Here is a 20,022-nt window from a genome sequence, read left to right as displayed (position 1 = left end):
GTCACTGTCTCACAACCTCTGCGTTTCCCAGCTTCCTGTTCCTGTTGAGACATTCCCTCTCGACACTGAGATTTGATTCTGGGAAGTATTTCAGCAGGCAGCCAGGAGATACTGGCAGAGATTGTGGAAACCCCAGCTGAACTTGACAGCCCCCCGAGATGGCTGAGGGATACACGCCCCAGCCATGGAGGGCCTGAGAGGGGTCTTCTTGTGAATCCTTGATAGTCAGGAGCCTTCAGGATGACTGGAAGGTGGGAGATACTTTAAAGTGAGCCTCAGCTGGCATTAAGCCTGGGAGGGAGGACAGGAAGATGGCAGAGCTCCCCAAGCAGCCTCAGAACTTTCCACTCTTCCCTCCATGCTTTTACAGAGGTGACAATTCCCCATAGGCTAAGGGGAACCAGATTCTGACGAGAAATTCATCACGGAAGTTTTCGCCGTAACCTGGCTAACCTGGCACTGTGTGTGTACATTTCCTCACCCTCTGAATTTTAAATATATTTCATTTCACATCTGGCGGAGTTAGATTTGTTTGCCTCAGCCATGTTTTCTGCTCCCCACAGTGGGCTTCAGCGTGGGCTTGGTACCCACACATCAAGCTGCCTCTAAGACAATAGCTGCTGAAATCCACAGCGATCGACACACTGGCCGTATTTTCCAAAAGCAGAACCAGTCATATCCCCATTTATCGGCATGAATATTCCTGGCAGACACCCCAGGAGTCCCATTTGGCTTTCTCCTTTAGAATTAGATGAGGATTATAAAGCACTACATTTCTGGAATGACATCTCGGCTTTCCTTCTCCTAAGTGGCTGGAAATCTCCTGGTTCTCTGGCAGGAGCCCTGAGTGCCCCTTCCCCCGTAAAGGATCTCCACATCGTCAGTGCCATTCTCCGAGCATCTGCGGCAGCCTCTCCATTGGCAAGCCAAGTTTCGGGGAGTCGCTCCCGGGCAGTTTGGAGGCAGGTATATTGTAGAACTAGCCTATTACAGCACACGGGGCTGGCCTGGTGTCCTGAAGGTTGGGCTCGCTGAACAACTTCCAGGAAAGTTCAGGTACCTTAACCAAGCTCCAAGCACAGTGATATGTAAATTTTGTTGCAAATAGCCAACTGAACAGGAGAAGGGAAATTCCACTGAGTTAGTCCATTAAACTGGATTGAATGCATGCATCTCCTTGTCTTGCTTATTGTATTTGTCCCTGCTTTCGTATTTAAACAAATAGTGTCTGCTCAGATGGAGAACAAAAAAATCAAGAGCCGTGAATGATAACATAAAGAAAGAGTTGTGATTTATTTCAAAGTCTGCATCAAAGGCCAGCAGGTACCTTCTAGCTTTGTTGGTGTTCAGTTCTGCCCACATTTGTTTAAGTTCTAACCTTCTTCATATCTCTGGCCTTCACCCCAGAATCAGCTGCTTAAGTATAATCAAATAGGCATTGTTTCCACTGAGCCTTGGCATCAAGTGTCGAAGGGCAGCAGCTAAACCCAACCAAGAGTCTGGGGCGTACAGAATCCACTCGCTTTTGCTTGGGACCGCTTTTCACCTCTGACCACAGACGTGCGATTTCAAAGATACTAGCTGAGGGCATCTCTAGCCTGTGCGAGATGGTCCGGTTCTTGAGGCTTTCCCTTCCTTTCCAGGCCAGCTGGATAGATCTCATTCGCTAGATATAGAGGAAGGAAAAGCAAATTCGCAGGTGAATCATCTCATTCTATGTCATCTTATTCTCATGTCATCCTTGTCTCATCCTAACACTGTTTCTCACCCTGTGCATTGGGCAGAAACTTCCCCAGGTGTCCCAATCGAGAGACTTCCAGGTTTTGATCTTCTCTGCTTTTTAAACATTTATACTTCACAGGAACTCCCCAAAGGTCTGCCTGTGTTCAGTTTTTCAGTTATGAGCAAAGCCTGTCATTTCAAAGCTCAGAGAGGAGCTGTTTATAAAGTTCAGGAAGCATGTACCACAGCGCTCAATTATTAATACGCATGCCAAGATGATCAATTGTGCATGCCTTGTTACAACACACACATGTCTGATGAAAATTTAAACACTCCATGATAGTCCCACTCCAGGACTTGCCCAGCATGCTTCCAGGTAAGAGAGAAGGGAGGGCAGGGAGCAAGGTGGGCAAAAGGCAAACGGGAAGCAGACGGCCACCGAGAAGGGCTTCTTCATGTTAATTTAAGGAAACGCACCATGAATATCAGTGAGCAGGACGGAGGAGTAGTGACTGTCAAATGTCAGGGGACCTCAGAGACTCATTGGCCCAAACCCTCTCATTTTATAGAGGAGGAGACTGAGGTTCCAAGAAGCAGACCCAATAGGCCTGGTCATTTAGCAATTTATGGGCAGATTAGAACCCAAGACTCTCGGCTCCTCGTGCAGCTTGCTTTCTGGGTGTGTGTGTTTATGAAAAATGAAAATGATCAGAGGAGGGCGAGTGTAAATGCATAGTTTACAGGTGGAGTCGAAGAAGTGTGCTGGCATCACACTGAATGTAAATGCTGCCATCTGGTTGGAAAAGGAAGTCCTTGGCTCTAGCTTGGCCCTCTCTCCCCCTCCGCACTCATGCTTCCACTTCCTCCAACCCCCATCTGAAGTGTCCCCCCACACCCCCGCCCCCGCCAGGACTGAAGCCCCTATCACACCTCCTCCACGAACCTTTTCACATAACCGCCTCCCTTTCTCCTTCCTTCCGTTACGCACTCGTTAATACTGTCTATAAGGGCATTTGATTATCTTCTAAGCATCAGGTTTGGGGGGTTTGGTTTCTTCCTCAGGCAAGATTTTAGGGTAAATAGAGACAGAGACCATTTACTGATCTCTTTTCCCACCTCCCTGCACCCCTTCCAGGCATAATTCTTGTAAGCATCTCAGTACAAACAATGATTGTTGATCAGACATCATAGATGGAAATGAAGCTGGTATTGGAAATTGGGGTGCAACCTAACAACTGCAAAACACATTTTAAATGTTGGGTTTTGGGGTAAGCTGTGATCTCAACTGGCTTTGCTCTCATACACCTTTCTCCTTAAAAGTAAAACACGTATTGCAGAAGTGGTACTCAGCAGTGTTATGAATATTTTAACCTGGAGTTGGTCTGGTTGGAACTATCATGCAAATCCGCTTTATTCCTTTAGGTTAGGAAATGGCATCAGCCTCACCTTAGATCCCGAAAACAGCAAACAGTGGAGACACTTCTGACCAGGCACACAGACGCTCTGGTTCTAATCCCAGCTTGACCACTGATGAGCCGGGTGACTTTAGGAAAGTCTTTGAAGCTCCTTGAGTCTTCGTTTTCTCATCTCTATGGTGAAAGATTTTGACCAGACGATCCCCTAGGGAATCGCCTGGGACTTCAGCTGCCCCTGTTGTGTCAGCAACTTCCACCCTCGACCGTCCCTGAATATCTAAACACATCGAGTGTCTGCCGGGACCCAGCCAGGATGTCAATAGCTCCGGAGCTGATCACAGAACAGAGGATCGGATGGTCCTCCCTACCCTTGTCCAGACTCTGCCTTGCTGTGGGGGGTTAAGCCTGCCAGGCAGCACTGTGAGTTTTAAGCCACTTATGCCCCCGCAAGTGTGTGTGGCCTCCGCTGGTGCTGCAGACAGGTCAGTGTTCTTGTCAGAGAGGCTGCGTCCTGCCCCGATCTTCTCCTCTGCCGCGTCCTCATCTGTTTTCTTGACTAGAATCGTAAAAGCCTCAGGCACCTGAATGAATGATGAAATTCATCCACAGTTATTTATTGGGTCTCTATTAAGTGCCAGGTAGAGCGCTAAGTGCTGGAATGAAATGCGAGGGGCTTCCGATCTCAATGTGAACCCTGACCCCGCTTTCAGGCAGATCCATGTCCTCGCCCACATTTCTTCTACCTAAAAAGTTCTTTCTGAAATCATTTACTTCTTAGGAACTTCGCAGCTAAACTTTTTTTCCCCCTCTAATTTCTGCCAAGGGAAATTTGGCTCCTGTGTCCTTGCTGTCGAAAAAGACTTTTATGAAGTGTTAGAATGTTTTCCCGCATTCGCTGCTGTCCTTACTGTTGTGCGCCATCCGTGGGGGAAAAATTCCCCGTAGCTGCTGTAGTCACTCCCAGGCTTTCTGTTTCTCCTCAAAGTTATATAGATGGCTGTATTTGCCAGTGTTTTAAGTGCTGGGAACATAATCTTCATGAAAAAAAAAATCTGTTTGCTCTCAAGGAATAAATGTCCAGAGAAAATATATTTTATAAAAACTTCCAAATCAAGGATGAGCACAGAATTTCCTGTGTCGCGGGACACCGAAGCTGACGGCAGAAGATTCTGGAAGTCTGCCGGAACCTAGTTGAGCCTTTTTTGCTATCTCCTTTCAGCCTTACTTTAAAAAAAAAAAACAAAACAAAAAACAACAACCACACATACACACACACACACTGAGCCAAGTAATTCAATATAATGTTAACATTAAAAAGTGAATGATAGCAAATTACGAGAGAGAAGTGAAGTCTTACACTCTGTAACAATAAAAAATTGAAGAAGGCTAGATTTCAAGGATTAACATATGAGTGTTAAGTGAAGCACAGGAGTTCAGCAAATATATAACTCTTGGGAGCTAAAGATGGAAACCTTGCTACTTTGATCTGAGCCCAGCTGTAGGGACCAGGACAGAAGCCACTGCTAAGTGTAAGGGGGAGGCAAGGCGGGGGGTGCTATGAGGAAACAGTCTCTGAACTACATGACATCACCAATGCCAGCCGCCTGGCCCTTCATTGGTCGCATCTGGTAGACAGATAAGCAGGAGCCCTTTTCCCAGACACTTGGATTCTCCAGCCCTGTCTTTCAGTTGCTCAGTACACTTTTGGAGAGAGGTCAGTGCAGCTTCCTGCCCCATCACAGCCTCAAATATTTGACTTCTTTGCAGTAGAAAATTCTGCTTACGTTGGCCTGGTGGTGGTTAAAGCCTTTTCTGCCTCCTGCAGCGCTCTCTGCAGCCTCCCTTTCAGAAGTCCTCGTAGTGGGATTCTGTCACTTGTGGGGCTGCCTCCTCCTGCTGGGGCTGCGAGGACCAGCAGCATCTTTGGATCTTTTTTGTCCCCAGTGCCTGGGACCACGTCTGACATGTTGTACTCCTCAGTGTTCGTAAGACTTTGGCCCATAGTACAGATACATACACAAATGGGTGTAAATGCATGATTTGAAGTTGGATAGATGCAATTTCCATTCCCAGCTTCACCATTGCTAAGTTAGGACCTTAGATGAGTAATGAGCCCGCTCTGTGAATGTCAGTTTCTTCATCAGTGAAATGGGTACAAAAGTAGCACCTGCCCCAGAGGGTTGTTGGGAAATTTGAATGAGATAATGTTTTTAATCAGAGGTCCTCAAACGCAACTTCACTATGTGCTGGAATGACCTGGAGTGCTTATAAAAACAGACTCTGCTGGAGGAGTGGCTGCCAGAGGTGGGGGCAGGGGGCAGTGGGTGAAGATGGTCAAAAGGCACAAACTTCTAGTCATAAATGAAATAATTCTTGGGTATGAAATTTACAGCACCGTGACCACAGTTAACAATACTGTATTGTCCATTTGTCCATATTGTCCATTTGAAAGTTGCTGAAGTTGCTAATCTTAAAAATTTTCATCACAAGAAAAAAATTGTAGCTGTGTGAGGTGATGGATGTTACCTAGCCTTATAGTAATCATTTCACAGTACATCCATATAGCAAATCATTATGCTGTACACCTCAAACTTATGCAGTGTTGTATGTCAATTATATCTCAATAAAACTGGGGAAAATATTTTTTAAAAAAGAATATACTGGACCCCACTCCTAGGGTTTTTATTCAGTAGGTCTAGGGGCTGCTTGCATCTTAATAAGTTCCCAAGTGATGGCCACAGTGCGAGTCTGGGATCCATGCTTTGAAAACCACTATCATCAAACATAGTGCCTGGCCCAGTGAGTCTAACTAATTAGAACTGGCCAACTACTGTTACCTGATTTTCATAGCACCACAAATGGAGTTGGTGGTGACCCAAGGGGAAAGCAGGGTCACCGTTTTGAGGGTCACAAAGGAGAAGAGACACCCAGAAACCTCGTCCCTCCCCTTCCTGCTGGATTAATCATCCACTCTTCACTACGAGTCTCCTGCCGGTCATAGGGCAGTTCTTATGAGTCTGGGGACTTATTTTTGTGATTCACAGTGGAAACTGCAAATGTAGGTAGCTTGTTTTCAGAGAGTTGGTCATCATATAACAGCAAGCCTTTTCTCATTGATCAGGAACGGCAAAATGTAAACATTTGATTACCAGCCATTGACAAGCGAGAGGAAAACAATATTGGAAAAACAGCACTAGCGGGCTTGGAGGGCAAACTGGAGTGCAATTTGGAAAAAGCTCTCAAAAATTGAAAATTCAAATACTCTTTTATCTATCTTCTCCACTGCTAAAATTCCTTCCAAAGATATTTAGAAAAGCGTGTTGTCAGAAGATGAAGATGTTCACTGCAGCCTTATTAACAATATACATAAGACGAGATTTCCAAGATGAGTTAGGTATAAAAAAGTGAGATATAGCACAGTGTGTATAATATGAGCACTTTTGTGTAAGTTACAGAAGGTTACACATAGAGAAATAGACACAGGGTGTTCTGTATGTGTAGCTCTTTCTCTGGATGCAGAGATTGTGGTTACCCTTCAAGAGACACTGGGTGGGAGGCAGTCAGGATGGGAAAGTAGCCTTTTACTTTTCATTTTGTTCCTTTTTTTTCTTATATACATATATTACTTTTATTTAGCCAATACAGATAATCTAGGCAGGTGGATTTATTGGATTTTTAAAAGCCTGATGCTATATATTGCAAGGAACCATTAAAATTATAATAGTCTCAAGGATTTCTGTTTTGTTACTTTCCAGACTATTTGAATATATGCATTAATAAGCGATCTACGGTTCCCTGAAATGTATGAGGATTTATACAAAGCTTTAAAAGTCACTAGCTGCCTAATATGCTACCATTGATTTGAGCAATGTCACCATTTCCAACTTGCTTAATCTTTGCTAAAAGCACCCTCTTTCTTTTCTTAATAACGTGATCAGCATGTTTCTCTTCCTCTCCCCACCCCTTTCCCCAAAAGGACCAAACTTCTGGCCTCATTCTAGCCAGGAAGGTCAGAAATAAAATGCTTGCTGTTGGTGTTTTAGCCTCCGGTTTAACAAGGCTGTAATGGATTCACAGTGTCACACAGCATTGTTCTTTTTACTCATCTCAAGACAAAAACCCTGGCATGCCCTTTCTCCTCCTCGACTTGAAATTCCAGTCCATGCCTCCTTAATGTATGGGGTTGACCGAGTTCATCCTGCTTCCTGGGCTTCCGGCCAGACTGGCTGGCAGGCTCCTGTGCTCAGGACCCAGAACCCAGTGAGGGCGCAGGAATCTCTCTGGGAATCAGTGTAACAGCTTCCCCTGTCCTGTTCAACGCTCACAGCTCCTCCCTCTGGCTTTGTCTTGCTCTTCTGGGCTTCCTGAGGGCCCACATCTCCCTCCACATTCTCTGTTCTACTTCTTCAGTCCAGGGCCAAGGCTCATCCACCCTCCTGGAATTTCTAGTATTTAAAACAAACACTAACAAGCTTGGGTCTGTGAAGTGAACTCTTTCCTTTGTTACGTGCCTTTGAAAATCTCTCACAAGCTATTCATAAAGGATTTGGGAAAATGTTATCCCCTAAACGAAAATAAAATTTCCTCTGAACCCTGCTGAGTTAAGGCTCTATCATGAGCCCAGAGAACATTAAAACCAAAAATTAAGCTTGGAAGATTTGTTTGAGGTGTTCTACTGAGGCCGGCCTGTTGCCTGTAAGGGCTTAATCAGTTTCTCCAAGATATCTGGACCACTCAATGGATTTAAGGCTCTCTCTTGCAGCTGCTTAGCTGGAGCAAAAGATGCGGGAGGTACGAGGACATGAGATGATGCGCTCCGGAGAATATGAAGGAGGTCTGTGCTTGTGTCTCATGGAGGAGCCTAACCTTTCTCTTTCTCTGCTGTCAATGCGTTTCTGCCCAGAGCTCAAAAATCAGGAGCTTCGTGCAGCCCAGGAAATCTGAGGTTTTGTGCTCGGTGCCCAGTTCCCTCCCGGGGAGCTTCTTGAAGTGTGGTCTGTTTCTGGGTAAATGCATGTCTTGTTCTGAGCTTGTCTTTTCTGAGAAGACTGCAGACAAGTGCTTCTCAAGATAATTTGTGAAGTTCTCTCTCATGTAAGGAGTCTGTTCTGAGCTCAGCAGATGTCCACATATTTTGAGGTAGGGAAGAGTACCAAAAAAAAAAAAAATTGTTGAATTACTTAGTCTTAGGATTTTTCTGAGATTCTAAAGACTGTATACACAAATGTGTGCATGCTGTGTGTATGTGGGTGTTGGGGGTGCTGTGTGTGTCCCCTGACATACACATGTATAAGATAATGAGTAATCCCCAGCAGGGTGTTGAATTAATTAAGCACGGGGGCCACTAGACGGAGGAGGCTCTAAGGCTCTAAATCAAAACCTAAGCCTGTAAATGCCTCAAGGTTAAGAAATGGAAACCTAAGGACAAGCAATCACAAATAACCAACTAGGCTTTAAGTTTCCGCCAATCAAGAATCTGCTTTCTTTGCTTCAGCCTTTTCTCTGTCCGTCTTTCCTGAGTTCCCATCAGTGGAGCGCTCTAAGCACTTCTGATTTGGTGCTGCCCGATTGGAATCCATTTTTGCTGAAATAAACTTCAAAAATTTTTAATATACCTCAATTTATCTTTTAACAAGGGGTTTTCATCTGCCAAGAGTGATTAGCAATTTCTTCAAAGCTCTGTTTATCCTCCCCTTGTGTTCATTTATACCTGTTGGATATGTACCAGGGGCGCTGTCATGACATTCAAGCCTGCTTTTGAAAAATCAGTCACTTCTCATTTTTTTTTCTTTTTTCTCCTATAACCTAATTTACGCAAACTTAAAGCACGGAATTGATGTGTGGTGAGAAGGGGGTGGGAGAGATTCACAAGGTGTGATGGATAAATACAAGTTCTCTTACTGAGAGCTCTTTTTGTTGATAATACTTCCAAAATGCTGAAATGTGCTAACTGATACAGTGTAGACGTGGGGCGGTGAAGTTCCCGGCGGGGGTTGATCTGAATGCCTTCTGCCCACTGCACAACCTCTGCACGCTACCTTTTTGAGCAAAGATCAGTGCCATCTTGTTTACTATTTCTCTCCTCTCTGAGTGTTTACTTAGAATGTTAAGGATCCCATTTAATTAGTGACTATTTGCAGTTTTATTGTGGACGGAACAAGTTGTACGGATTATACTGGAGAAGCAGCCAGCGGTCGTCGAATTCACAGACTTGCTCTTTGGTGTTTCCTGCTGGAGACAGTGAAGAGTGTATGGTCTTTCCTCGGGACATCCATCCCAGAGGTCAGCCTGATTTATGATTTTAAAAATATGCTGTCTTTGAATCACATTCATTAAGGCATACTCTTTGAGGTAGTTTTTCCCTAATGATGATGAATTCTTGCTGATCAGAGCACTCTTCTGAGTCTTTTGTGTGCCCAAGAACTTTCATTTGCAAGACAAATGGCCAGTTCAGGGTTGATCTGCAGGGAGATGAGAGAAGTCAGCTGGGCCACAGAAATACCGTGTGAGTATTTTTTAAATCTAAGCTGAGTTATACATTTTTTGGGTTTTTTTGGTTTTGGGGTTTTTTTAATTTGTTACTATGTTGGGGGAAAGTATAAAACTTAGTAAGAACTATAAAATTATCATAATTAGTTTTGCTTTTAATTAATTATGCTATTGAAAAGAATACTATTGCATGAAATTGAGAATGGCCCAGAAAATTCACAATAGATCTATGAATTCTGACTTCTTTCTGAACCTCCAATATATATTTCAACAGCCTCTGGATGACCCTCAGGCATCTCAAATTCAGCCTGTCCGAAAGCAAGCTCCTTAGCTTCTTTCTCAGACCTCCTCCTGTACTCATCCTCTTGGTCTGTGATGTATGTCCCAAGCATGAGTCATCCTGGTCTCCCTCCCTCCTCCCTTGTAGTAACTCAACCACTGTGTCCTGTCATCCCACCCTGTCAGATGACTCCTTGCACCTCCCTCCATTCTTGTGCTCTGTCTTAATTCAAGCCTTCATTATGTCTCCCAAACAAATCCTACTCGAGTGTGCCTCCTCTAGCCTACAACATAAAGTCACAGTCTGGCTTAGCATCCACGGTCCTTCCTGATTCCTTCCTGTCCAGCTTTAGCTGCATCCCCACCAACTGCTTTCACACAAGGTTCTTTCACAACTCCACGCCAGCCTCTGAACCTGCCACTCCTGCCTTCTCTGCTGGGCAAGCATTGATTCATCATTTAAGTCTTAGCAAATGTTGCCTTTCTTTGAGGGTGTTCCCTGACTGCACCTCCTGAGTTCGTTGCTCTGTCCCCATCATTGCCATCCATTCCTCTCTTGCATAGGATAATTATCTGCTTGTCTCTCTTTCTCCCTAAAGACTAGTCTCATCAAGGGCAAGGACTATGTCTTAATCGTATGGTTGACTGTGATTATCAGTCAAGTGCCTGGTAACTAGTAGGATCTCAGAGGTTTGCTGAATGAACGAATGAATTGATCTTATGGCCTGGGATATGGTAATAACTAAGGCCTAAATAACTGAGGCACTTAGCCTCCAACAGGGAGTACCTACAAGAAGGCATGGCTTGAGTAGCTGTTAGAGGATCCATTTTTATGCTTGAACCTGTACACAGTCTTCTAAGTGCCTTCCCCTCTGTACTCTTCCCTGTGCATTGCTGGTCTCTCTTATGTTCCTCCCACTCCACACACACATGTATGACCACTGAAGTTTCTCGTTAGTGTATCCCTTTATTAACAGCCTTCCCGGATCGATGGCAGAATATTGACTTTCAGCACCCAAATAATCAGCCTCAACCCTACTGTCCTCACGCCTGGTGTCAGGATACCACACTTCTTACTCTTCCACATGATGCTGATCAAAGAGCACTACTATTAATAAGCAGGGGGACCCATTACTCATGAACAATCCCACGATCACCACCCCTGCCAGACGATCGCATCAGACGGTGGATTGCACCTTTGCATTTTGGACGGGCTGCTCTGTGTTGCCCGTGCAGCAGGCACCTTGGAGCTCCGCCCCCGTGAGCCCAGCCTCCCTGCAGACAAAGCAGCGGGAAGCCCAGGCAGCAGGCTGACCCAGTTCTCCTCCGCCAGCCACGCTGCCGTGCAGCTGAGCAGATCTCGGGGGGTCAGCGGTCGGGTAGAAGCTGGCACTTAGAGCAGCTCAGCCTGTAGCCTGGCAACGTCCCTTCCTGCAGGTGAGGTAGGAGGGGGCAGCTGTGTGCTCTCAGGGTGAGTGTGAGCTTAGCCAACAGCAAATTCTCCTGTTAAACTTGAGGGCAACAGATTGATCATGTGATGTGATAAAGCTTGATAAATAAGGAGTTTTGGAGTTGGGGTTCTCTAGAGGTAGAAAACACAAAACATTAAAAAAAACCCTGTAAAAATGACCCCTAGATTGAGAATTAGTTGCTCCTTAGCCTTCTAAAACATTCACAGTGTAGTAAGCGAAGGGAACCTGCTTTCTTCCTCTTCTCCGTCATACACTTGCTTATTTTGTGTGCTAATTTTTGAAATTGTGGCACCAAGTGTTGCCCTTCTGCAGGGATTATCCTATTACTGTGTGACATGCTTTGGACACCTGGAAGATTTGAAAGCACTTTGATGTCCTTTTTTATAATAGAGCCTTGGGAATCACTTGAGAAAGATTTATGTTAAGTAGAGTGTTAGCAGCCCTAAGAAGCTCATTGTAACTGTGCCTTCCTGACTAAGTATTGAGAAGTTCAGGTTTTATCATATGGTTAATTCAGTGCTGTAATGTCTGTAATCCCATGCTTCCTAGATCAATAACCGATTTAGCAAGATTGAATCTGCAGTTGCTTGGCCGCACCTCTGACACCCTCTCCTAAAAGCTCTACCCTCTCTCTATAAAGCTTTGTTCACAACCCTTCCACATCGATCACTGGAATAGCACCTTGCCTGGAAGCCACAGAAGTGCTAAATTAAGTCAGAGTTAGAACTTCGAGGGGGGTTGGGAGCCAGAGGGAGGGGAGCCTGATGAATGTGAAAACAGAATAACGGAGGATGGCATGTGGTCCCGATGAGCTGTGGAGGGCGCCATAGGGTGTTGAAATAAGCTCTGTACACGGTGCTGCTGGCAGTGAGCCTTGGTCTGTCCTGATGCGGAGGCCATGGCCCCTGTTTCCTGCCAGAGGGCTGGAGGGCTGGCTACAGTGGGCACCCCAGGGGGAAAAAAGGGAACTGAGAAGTAAAAATGGCCTTGAGACTGAGGGCAGATGCCACACAATTACTCACTGCCCCAACTTGGATCCTGGACACAGTGATGTCTTCAGAGGGCTGCACTGGGTCCTACAGATGGAGACCAAAAGAGAAAAGAATGCACGTTTGGCTCTTCCGCATTCAGCCACTGCACCCCGGCTTCACCTCTAAGCCCCCAGCCCAGGCGTTACTTGACCTGTGTATCTGTATCTGTATGCCCACGCCGGTGCCTGGATGTCTGCAGACCTAGGTATATAGATGTACCAAGTCATATTATTAAACGAGAGCTAAAGACGGCTTGGAAGCAGATGTCCATGAACTTTTCCCAGTCACATTTAGAATGCGTTTTACCCTAAAGTTATGGAGACAGACTTGAAGGGAGACCTCCCCAACCTTGCTGAAATTGAAATGTAAGTACAAAAACAGGCACAGACGGGATGGATATGGATGATGTTACTTCTGCTGTGACATCATCCATAGACTCCTAGTGTCTTTGCTTTGCTTCCCTATAGTGATCACAACATAAATTACTTGTCTTGTTTGACTTCCTTGTTCACCAAAGTTGAGCAGATTGTGGCCGTTTTCAACGCTTCTACCAGACAAAAAGCTTGGGACCATTTCTCGAAAGCTCAGCGCAAGAACATAGACATTTGGCGAAAGCATTCTGAGGTTGGTGATTTTATTATTACTTTTTAACCACCATCACACAGCTGGATTGGCAGGGAACGGTGTGGCTGCAGCCATGACGGTCTTTGTTACGGTGGGCAGTCCTCCTGCCGTTGTCCTGCCTCACTGTCAGCTCCAAATCCAGCTCTGATCGGTTCCTTATCCAGAAAAGCAGCTGACTTAATGCTTAGAGGACAGAGTGCTTTTCTCCCCACCCCACAAGGGAGAAAAGAATCTCTCCCATTCATAGCAAAGAGCGCAAAAATAAACCAAGACACTCTGCCTCATTTCAAAAAAAAAAAAAAGTGTAACTTGAAATAGAAAGTGAGTTTTTAAATTAAATACTGAGTTTTTTCAGTGTTCTGCAATATGATGGTGACGGTTTGCTCTTTGGCTAGAAGAGCCTGTCACCCATGTCTCCTCATCGTAAGAAATGCCTTCGTCCCCCGTGCTGGCCAGTGGGTTATGCCAGACCCCTCCCCAGAGCACGTTTCCCCAGGGAAGTGAATGTCCCGGCTAGCCCAGTCCGCCCTTCTGCATCAGTGCATGTGCCACGTGTGAGTATCTCCCCAAAAAAAAGAGTTCAGAACTTGACCTTCCCTGCCACCTAGAAGGACCAGAATGTGTCACTAGTCATTGGTCATCCAGCTGTTATTTTTTAACTCCGCAGTGTAGTGTACGCTTTGAACCTGTAATTTAAAAGTAAGTATACTGTCTTTGTTTGCTTCTTCTTTTTCTTGTTTCTTTTTTTTTTTAAATGAAAGAATGTTTTTCATTTGAATGCCTCTCCATCTCTGGCATGTTAATACTAAAGTTCTCTAAATGCTAATCCCCTCTTTCAAAATCCCAAACTTATAGAAGGTAAGGTTTATCTCTCTAATGATTTTGGCTCACACATATAAAAATAAGTGTTTTATGCAGAGTTTGAGGAACCACAGAGTACTGTGGTATCAATCATATGGGTAGCATTTTAAGTGCCCATTAACTAATGCTAAATTACAGTTGAATACCAATGGCATTAGATGTAACATCCACATGCATACCAAATGAATTCTTTATTATCACTGTTATTATGGTGAATACGGAATGACTTCACAATAATGGGACACTTAAAATGCTAGTGCAATTTATTATTAAGAAGGACATTTGTTATTTTGTTCACAAATCCCAAGAAGATGGTTGGTGACTGATGCAGTTCTGTTCCACTGCTCAGAATGATGAATAAGGAGGCGGTGGGGTTTCTCTTTAATTTTTCTGGGGCCAGAAAAACAAAGGGTGCCTACGTGATGCTCTCCCAGACACTGACTCAAGACCTACGTCAAGGCTGATTTTCAGAAGGGAAGAGTCCCGAAAATCCATGATAAAATATACTCATTGAGGGTTCTGAACACAGATTGGAATCCATAAACTATGATTCAGATTTGGGAATGATCTGTCTATGAATTGTTGATTTTTTTTTCCCTTCTCGTAACACGAGATGTGATTAAAAGAAATGTTAAGAGAAAGGCAGGTGGCATGATGCTGAATAAATCCAGACCAAAAAAAAAAAAGACTGTCGTTGGTCTGTGAGTGTCAGCAAGTATCAGTTATTCATCTAATCATGCCTCCTGCCAGGTCTGATCCCGTTCCTCTAGCCCTGCCTCCCCCGTGCAGGCCACCCTCTCTGTTGCTGAGCAGGACTCGAGAAGTCCTCCAGCCTTGTCCCAGGGAAGCCTGCTCGCTTTGCTCCCCACCGGGAGGTAGAAACGGACACGATCCAGAAAGATGCTCCTGTAAAGGGTCTTTGTGTCGCCCAGGCACTCCCACCGCCTCTTTTGATATACTAGGAAATAGGATTCTAAATTACCTTTGATTTTCCCTCCTGCATGTCGCCTAATTGATTAAATACCAGTTGGCAATTTAACATTGTGGGTGATTTCTCAGTTGCATATAAGCTTGATAATTGGCTTGATTTTTCCACGTTCCCGTGAACAGCATCTGTTAATTTTCTGCAACACCTTTACAGATTTATTAGCGTGTACTAGTGATTTACTGCTGAACCAGATGCACCCCGTGGAAACACCCTCAGCTTTTTTTCCCCCCCTCCAATTTTTTTCCTCTCTGCCACGCCACCCTTCCCCATAAGAACAGCTACTGTGTGACAGTTGGTCATTAACTGCAGGGACTAAACAACAGGCCCTTTCAGCCTCCTTTGGTCTTTCCACCTGACTTTTCTTTGTTTCAGATATTTTCAGACCACTTCATTAGAAATTGGGCTATCTGGCAGTAGAGAGATTAGTCCACAATCTAAAAATTTCCCCACTAATCACATGTGACATCAGCCTCCGGGACCCTATGATGGTATTTAAGATGGAATTGGCACCTCTTTCTACTGGGTGGCGTGGTCAAGTAAGGAGACACGACCTGTCACCCTGCTGCCTCTCAGGACTGGCCTGTGATGGGCGGCCCTGTCCCAGGATCCTTGCCTCCTGCTCCTCCCTTCCCCCGTCTTTATCTCTGCAAAGGTGATTCCCAGAGTTCAGGTAACCATGCAGATACAGTTAGCAATAAATAATTTCCTTTCTATCAGGTTCCAGTTAAAATCTGTGAGCTAAGGAGAGATGAGTATTGAGAGAACCTAAAACAGAATAAAATTCACACACCCATCGCATGGGCACTTTTAACTGTGTCTAAAATCATGCCATTAATACATAAGGTGTTGTCATTTAGTTTTATTGCGATTCATACATTTATTTATCATAAAGTGTAATTAGTTTAACTATTTGACTTTTATTTGAAGGCTTCAATTTAGATGGAGGAAAAAACAGTAATGCAGCCCTTTCCTTAGGTTTTTATTTTTTTGAGAACAGCACAGATAAGGATCCACAAATATATAATATACAGCCTGATCCAAAATGGTAAAATAATTATTTAACATAAACAATTCTAGCATTCTGACTTTTAGGCACAGTAGTAAACAATTTATTGTGTAATTCTTTACTCTTGAGTTTTCACATACAGTCTTGCCTTCAAACACTCTTGTAGTACCACTGTTCCCCATTTACATGTGAGTAGACAAAGGCTCAAAGAAATTAAACGCCTTGATTGCAGTCCCTCTTCTAGGAAATGGAGACAGACATGTTCCTAAGAAAAGGTCTTAAAATAATGCTAAGAGAACCATCACGACACAAATAAGAGATCCCACACGGTCATGTGAAACACACAAAAAAGAAGGCATCTGTGTTCATTTTGTTCTTAGACATCATTTAAATTTCACCATTTGGGTATCCGAAGTGTGTGTGTGTGTGTGTGTGGGAGGGAGAGAGAGAGAGAGTTAGAGACAGCACATGGGGCGCACACACACATGCAAGGACACTGTTTTGCATGAATGGTAATAGTATTCAGTATCATCAGGTTCCTGAACCAAGTCTCTAGCATGATGCTGAGTCTCTCCCATGCATTGATTTTTTTAATCCTCAAAACTCACGTTGTCACAGTATCTCAGGGAGTGAGTTGATGCTAAGAAAGATAAAGAAACATCCCTAAAGTGCTGTTGCTCACCTTCCTAATTATTCATGGGATCCTCACAGCAGCCCCTACCAGGCAGATGTTACTGCCTTCCTTTTTACGAATGAGGAAATTGAGACTCACAAGGTTAAGTAACTTGGGGAAGAGCCCTTGACGAGTCATCGGTGAGCAGGGGTTTATCCTGAGTCTGATACCAAATCCCTGGGTCTGTCCACGAGTGTTCGGGAGGCGAAGACTTTAGATGCTCAATGTTCCCGTGTCGGTCGTAACACACCAAGCGGCCGTTGGATAAGGTGTGCCGTGTGTCCGTGACTCTGACGCCCGGGCGCCCTCCTCTCCTTCCAGGAGCTCCGGAACGCTCAGAGCGAGCAGCTTATGGGCATCCGCCGCGAAGAAGAGATGGAAATGTCAGATGATGAGAACTGTGAGAGCCCCACAAAAAAGATGCGAGTCGATGAATCAGGTAACGCTGATAACTGCCACATCCCTGTGAGGTACCGTAATGATCCTCCTCATCTCAGATGGGGTATACATACTGGGAGATGGCCGCATAACTCACTTTTATTTCAATTACACTCAACTTTCATCTTTGAGTGACTCTGCCTTGTATTAATAGAACTGGAAACTCCTTCTTGGGAACATCATGATTTAAATTGCTCCGGCTGGTTCTCTGTACGTAGGTCTGGGGCTGTTGCACATTTTTTCAAGGATGTTTGCAGGTTCCCATAAAAATCCTTTTCCAGAGTCTAGCAGCCACCGCTGATGCTGAAATACAGATAAAAATTGGTTTCAGTCCGTGTACTTCTTCCTTGGGAAACGTTTAATCTCTAAAGAAGCTTTCTAGCCTCTGAAGCAACGTGCTGGAGAATTAGACTTCTTTTTTCCTAATAAATTTTAGTTCCTAACCTGTAATCAAAGGGATGGCCTCACTTGGTACCAAGAAAGGTGCATCAATCCTTGAGTTACAAAAAGGAGAGAAGCTTAGCGAGAACCTCGCTTTATATGCTCTGCCTAGTCTGAGATGCTGATTTAAAACCCTCTTCTCAAATTGTGTGTAATTCCCTTGGTATTGTAAAAAGCCGACAAGGGAAGTGCTCACTCGCACAAAGGAGACACCGAGGGTGGCTGCTTGTCTGACGGGAAAAGCGTGCCCCAAAGGGCCCGGGAGTGGCCACGATCGCCACCATTGCCCCAGAAAGAAACTGAGAGGAATGGCATAGATTTGCTCTGTCTCCTGAGTACCAGTGAGTAAGACACTCACCTCTCCCAGGCTCTTTCACAGGAAGATTCAAGTGACTAGGAACAGAGGAGCTTTGCTAATCTGCTGGTAGAAGCCGAAATCAAGATTCCAAAATGCTCAGGTCACCAGGACTGCAGAGCAGTCAGAATGCTCTGTTTCTCCAGGGATTTGCAAGAGAAGCCCAGCGGCAGAAACGATGATCACGACGCGAAAATGCTCCTGCATCCAGATGTTTCCAGGGGGTGGGGTAGAGGGAAAGGTGTTAATTTCCTTAAAGCAGTGCTTCTTAGAAGCGTGGTCCCCAGTCCAGAAATACCCGCATCGCCTAGGAAATTACTCGAGACATAAATCCTCAGGTCCTTCTCAAGACCTACTGGATCAGAAGCTCTGGCTGGGTGGGGGAGGGGTGCGGGGGGCGGTGAGATCTAGCGATCGATCAGTGATTCAAAGCCCTCCAGGGAACCCTGATGCCGGCTGAAGTTTGAGAACCTCTGCCTCAGAAAATTTCCCTTTCATCCTCAAATTCCATTCATGGAAATCATTTAGAAGCTTTGAATAAAAAGCAGGCGCCGTGCCACTATTTTTTGGAGCCATATATCCTTTGTCTGAAAAATGAACGTAGCATTTCTGTGTCCATGTATGTCTCTTATGAAGCTGGTCGATTGTTGGGTCTGGATTCGCTTATTTGAGGAAACCACCCTCCCCACGGCATTTCTATTCTGCAAACCTTCATATATCAAAAGAAGAGAGTGAGTTTGGGTGGGATTTTTCTTAAATTCAATGAGATCTTCCAATAAAGAAAGAAATTTTTGCCTTCAAAAAGGCTTTCATCAATTTTGAAGTTTCTGGATGAGGGCAAGTTTATGCAAAACCTGGATCCTTAACATTCTTATAAGATAGGTAAGGGAAAGAATTGAATCAATCAAACATTCTGATTTGAACCTGTGGCTTTTTTTTTTTTCCTTCTTATTTTGGGGAGTGTTGGGAGTGGGGTGTGACATTTATTTTCAAACAACCTGTCAATTTCCCAAGGGAGACATATGTACAATCTCATCAGCTGCTTGGGATAAGATAAGAATACTGTTGGCTCAGAATTATAATGATTCAAGAAAAACAGGTTCACCGAGGAGATCTTACAGACCGTGGCAGCAAGCCTGTGTGCACCTGCAGGACTGGCTCCTGCTCTGGAAGAATCCAACCTCTCTTCTCACTGGGGATCACGAGGTCCTCCCCAGAAGTCTGACGGGTGAGCCCTCTTCCCAGACCTCTGCTGTCTTCTCCCGGGGCATCTGAGAAGACCCCGCAATAGGACATGACCTTTCAGACCTTTCTCCAGGCTGGTCCGTTGTTCAGCAGAATGAATGAACACTATGCAGGGAGTGTTGCACACCAAGGCCAAGGGCAGGGATGAGAGAAACAGGCTTCAAATGCCAGGCCCTGAGGAGTTCAAAGTCTTTTGGGGGCTTTTCAAATTGAGATGGACCAAAGAACGTGGCGTGTGGTTTATGAGCAAAGCGTGGGACTGATTAGAGGGAAGGGAAAGCAACTAACCTTTTGATTCCACTGGGCCCTCGAGATCCTGCCCAAAGGCAAGCAGTGGTTGTGCACATGGCTGGGGGGGGGGGGGACACAGCCTGACAGCAAGAATTGTCCTCTGGTCTTGTGACTGTGCCTGGGATGAGGTCCCTGTGAACTGCTGAGGGGGGTCCGGCAGCCTGAGGGAAACACCCCTTTCAGCCATATCTCCTGGCACAAATCTGAACGTGCTAGTCCCCTCTCTCCCACTGAGCTAGCCTCTCAAAAGGGAGGGGGGCACGCCCCTGCACTGGCGGGGGGCTGCCACACTCTGAGATAAAAGAAAATTTCTCCATCCTTTAAGGAGTGCCTGCCCCTTCCTTTTGTGCTGAAAACAGTAAGATTTTGCCTCAGACTTTTCAAGGCAGCAGCTGAGCCAGGAATTCTTGGAAATCCCAGGATGGTTGCAGGGGATACCCTCCTCCTTGGAGCCTCCTGCCCACACGAGGGCCATGGAGAGGCCCAGCTGCCCCAGGGTGCCTGAGTCTGGACCTCAGCGATGCTCGGCCTTTCATCTCCCTCCTAGAACAAAAACTAACCCACGCGGGCTTTATGTCTGAGCAGGAGACGGACAGAGTTGACTTTGCTTTTCAGAAGAGGCACGGTTTAGTATATGAAGACTTGTATGGTACCTGGGGTTTAACTTTTTCTCAAGTCAGAACTTTCCATGG

At 45.2% G+C, this 20,022-nt stretch overlaps 1 protein-coding gene across 6 annotated transcripts in view; it reads left to right on the top strand.

Moving 5' to 3' along the window:
- ENOX1 (ecto-NOX disulfide-thiol exchanger 1) overlaps positions 1-20,022 on the top strand; it is a 511,292-nt gene that overhangs the window by 380,293 nt on the left and 110,977 nt on the right. For all 6 annotated transcript variants that reach the window (XM_031466044.2, XM_031466047.2, XM_064493135.1 and 3 more), the window contains 2 exons: positions 12,926-13,032; positions 16,882-16,999. In XM_031466044.2, coding sequence (XP_031321904.1) covers positions 12,926-13,032; positions 16,882-16,999 — 225 coding nt within the window. The remainder of the gene's footprint in view (positions 1-12,925; positions 13,033-16,881; positions 17,000-20,022) is intronic.

This window comes from Camelus dromedarius, chromosome 13 (assembly GCF_036321535.1).
Source record: "Camelus dromedarius isolate mCamDro1 chromosome 13, mCamDro1.pat, whole genome shotgun sequence".
Lineage (NCBI taxonomy): Eukaryota > Metazoa > Chordata > Mammalia > Artiodactyla > Camelidae > Camelus > Camelus dromedarius.
The sequence above is the reverse complement of the archived record's forward strand: the minus strand, read 5'-3'. Positions and strand labels throughout refer to the sequence as shown.